The sequence below is a fragment of the Aphanomyces invadans genome, assembly GCF_000520115.1.
Source record: "Aphanomyces invadans strain NJM9701 unplaced genomic scaffold supercont1.25, whole genome shotgun sequence".
Classification (NCBI taxonomy): domain Eukaryota; phylum Oomycota; class Saprolegniomycetes; order Saprolegniales; family Verrucalvaceae; genus Aphanomyces; species Aphanomyces invadans.
Genome location: NW_008580170.1, coordinates 70,569 through 73,764, shown reverse-complemented (window position 1 = coordinate 73,764; position 3,196 = coordinate 70,569). Strand labels below are relative to the sequence as shown.

Here is a 3,196-nt window from a genome sequence, read left to right as displayed (position 1 = left end):
AAGCAGCCCGACAACAACAATATCCAGGAAGAATCTCATCAACGTTCCAAACACTGGCGCTGCGCTTGTTAGACTGTTAGCGGTAATTGAATGGACCTCTCCATGAGCGGAATTTGTGCACCAGGGTGGCCAATCCCGATGCATGAACACGCTTCATCCAACTTGGCTCGGATGTACCAGGTCCAACGACTTGGCAACCTCTTGTGGTAAGCTGACTTGGAGCTCACAGGGTAGACCCGACAACGTATACTCTACGAGCGTCGAATGGCGGGTGAAGGAATTCATCACCGAGCCACAACACTAAGTCGAGCATTGTACACGATCCGATTGGATTTGCGTGCAAATACCCCCCGCCGACCCCACTCCACTTGTCTGGTACGGGGGGTTTGTCAGTGGCGAACGACAACAAACCATTCCTAATGCAAGGTCACTTTGATCGAGAGTGGGAATTTTGTTCACGGGGGAACACGGCTCTTGGAAAAAGAACGGTCCAGCTCGGGACGGCACCTAGCTTGCCACATTGCATGACATAGAAGAAAGCCGCTTTCTGAATTGGCGTCATCCATGCACCGCTCGGCCAAACAAACGAAGGACACGCCCTGTTTGTGGCGGGAGGTCGCGGGAACCAAGACAGCTGCAGTCGTGGACGGGACCAACGGCGCAACTCGAAATGGTCCTGGTACATGAGGCGAACGCGCATTTCATTCATGCGCACCTGCCACTAGTGTAAGCAAAGCAGGACACTGGTAGTCCAAATGTCGCAAGCAGGGTAACGCGAAAATGATCGCCACGGAGCAAAATCCAGCCCGTCCAACGATCAAAACGGTGAAGGACATTTGAAGGACTGCAAAAATCACAGTTCATGCCATTCGTTGCACTCACATCCTTAGCACTGGCATGCGTCGTGAAAGCTCCTGAATAATTGTTTTATAAACCCCTGTGGTGCGGCAAAGGTTGCTCGATGCCAAGTCCCCACAAGTATGCTCTTGCACGTTCATCATGCTGGTTGGCTGATTTGGCGCATGGCGTCGTCTGGGGATATAGCATCCTTCGCTCGAGGCAGTGACTTCTTCTTTCCTCCATGATTAAGACCCCGACAGAGCTTTCGATTCGCAATTGTTGCTCGAATCGGAGCTCCAACACCACACGTTTGACGTTTGACTCAACGGCGTTGTGGAAGATGGAATGCTGCTACCGTGCGAGTAATTGCTCGGGGTACTTCCTCCACTTGTCAAACGGACAGCGCACGCCGCGCACATGGACTCGGACAGCTTAGATTTCAAGCGCCATTCGCTGTCGCACTCTCGACACATTGCCTACAACTCGGTCAGTAGGCCGCGACAAATGACAGCGACTCTCGTTACAAGAGGGCATTTTGCGCACGAGAACTTTTTGCTCAGCGCCCTGAATCGTTTGTCGCAGAGACAGCAATGCCGACGCAGTGCTTTAAACGGGCGTGCCGTTTCTGGGGCTCGGACATGCAGGGGGTCGCCTTTTAGATATCGTTCGATTTCCCGTAAGCTCTGACATCGTCGGACGATGGCTTTTTCGACGAGAAAATCGCGGCTTCGTAAGGCATCGATGGCCCATTCGGATTTGCCGACCCCCATGTCGACCTGGGTCACATACGACATGTCCAAGAAGTTAGGATCGGCGAGCGATTCCAAAAACACTTGTCCACTGCCGTAGTTTTGCATCCGTACGAGGCCGCTCGTGATCTCCAAGTTGGGACAACCAGGGAGCTGGACGGATCGGACGGCTCGCACCCAGCCGCGACGGCCTTGGATCGTGAATTCCTGATGGCACTGACGGGACAAGTCAGACGACGTACCCTGTGGTCCGTCGCACCTCTAGCAATATGGCATCGCGATTCATGACCACGCCCTTCACGGGGCTCCGAAACGCATACCAGGAAATCGAAATGCGCGACGTTGGCGTGGTGGGAGTTGGAGGTTTCAGCATGTAAAGCGTCGACGTTGCCAAAATGTCTTTGCAAAATCGCTGCTTGTACGCGGTGGCATGGGCGGCATCATCCGTGCGCAGAAGATGCACCACGTCTTGTAGCGACGCACGCACTTGGAGCTGTCCACAGTGGAGGAACTTGGTAGCGGTCCCGATGGGGGCACTTGTGCCACCGAACTTGAAAATACGAAGGGCTTTATCCGAGAACACCATGGACCAAGACGAACTCGTTCCAGCTTGTTGGGACCGTGTTATCTATGCCCAAGAGTGGTGTGGTCACCGAGCAATCGTAGAGGTGCGCAGGGACGACTTACGATATCAGTGGCCGTGGTCTTTGCGATTGCCTTGAGCTCGGCAGTTGTCGCCGCGGACAAAGGCGGTGTCACAAACACGTCGCTTGCGTTAAACGGGTTCATTCCGGAAATGAATTGCGCATGTCTCCGAGATCATTCGAATCACCCAACACCAAAGACGTCCATTGCAAGTGGTGGGAATACATGTATCCAACTTCATGCGGCCAACATCTGAGGGGTCGATTCCGCCACATCCAGCGTGCGACCGAGAGCAAGAAATTTGCTCACATCAGTACAGTGAACAACGGAATTCTTTTCCCCGAATGGAGTTATAAAAATACCTTGAAAGTTGTAAACTGGAATTGTCCTAGGTAGGTGGTGGTGGGGTTAAGCTAAATGTTTAATTCCGTACTAAGATGTGATTGGTCAAAATCTCTGGATTTTGCCTGCGATCCAATCGCGTCCAAGTACTATTAGTACGTTTGGAACGAATGAATGCCATGGGAAGCTCGATGTGAATATCGGAATCAAGCGACGGGAAAACGTAGTTGGTCACTTCGTCCTACATGGCAATGGTTCGCTCGATCCTGGAGAGCTTCTTCACCGAATCAGACACAACTGGATTGTCATGGAGCCACTGGAAGCGCAGTGTGCTCTACAGTTGACCAGACACACACTTCTACGGTTGAAGCGAAGTCTCATTGACGCGTGCATTATTTCATTTTTCTACACTGGAGTTATGCAACCATTCTGTACTTCTCTCCATTGTTCAATTGTTTTGACCACACAATCATAAAATCTAGACAAATACAACGCAACGTCTCCGCTGCTTGTTAACCATGGTTTCATTATCCCACGAGGGGTGTAAGTGCGCTGTTGCTAGAGTACACCAGACTGTTTTTTGGAGACAATTGTTGCGAATTCGCCGTTGAATTTATGGG

At 51.7% G+C, this 3,196-nt stretch overlaps 1 protein-coding gene across 2 annotated transcripts; it reads right to left on the bottom strand.

Annotated features, from left to right (window-relative positions):
* Nucleotides 1-846: 846 nt before the first annotated feature.
* Nucleotides 847-2,584, bottom strand: H310_10188. Of its 2 annotated transcripts, XM_008876474.1 has the most exons (4): nt 2,277-2,584; nt 1,849-2,217; nt 1,365-1,805; nt 847-1,316 (listed from the first exon to the last, which is right to left on the bottom strand). In XM_008876474.1, the coding sequence occupies exons 1-4, from the start codon at nt 2,376-2,378 to the stop codon at nt 1,086-1,088; spliced, it is 1,143 nt and encodes a 380-aa protein (XP_008874696.1). In that variant the 5' UTR covers nt 2,379-2,584; the 3' UTR covers nt 847-1,085. The 2 variants fall into 2 exon arrangements, with proteins under 2 accessions (XP_008874696.1, XP_008874697.1); XM_008876475.1 differs by having other exon boundaries at nt 847-1,805.
* Nucleotides 2,585-3,196: the final 612 nt, after the last annotated feature.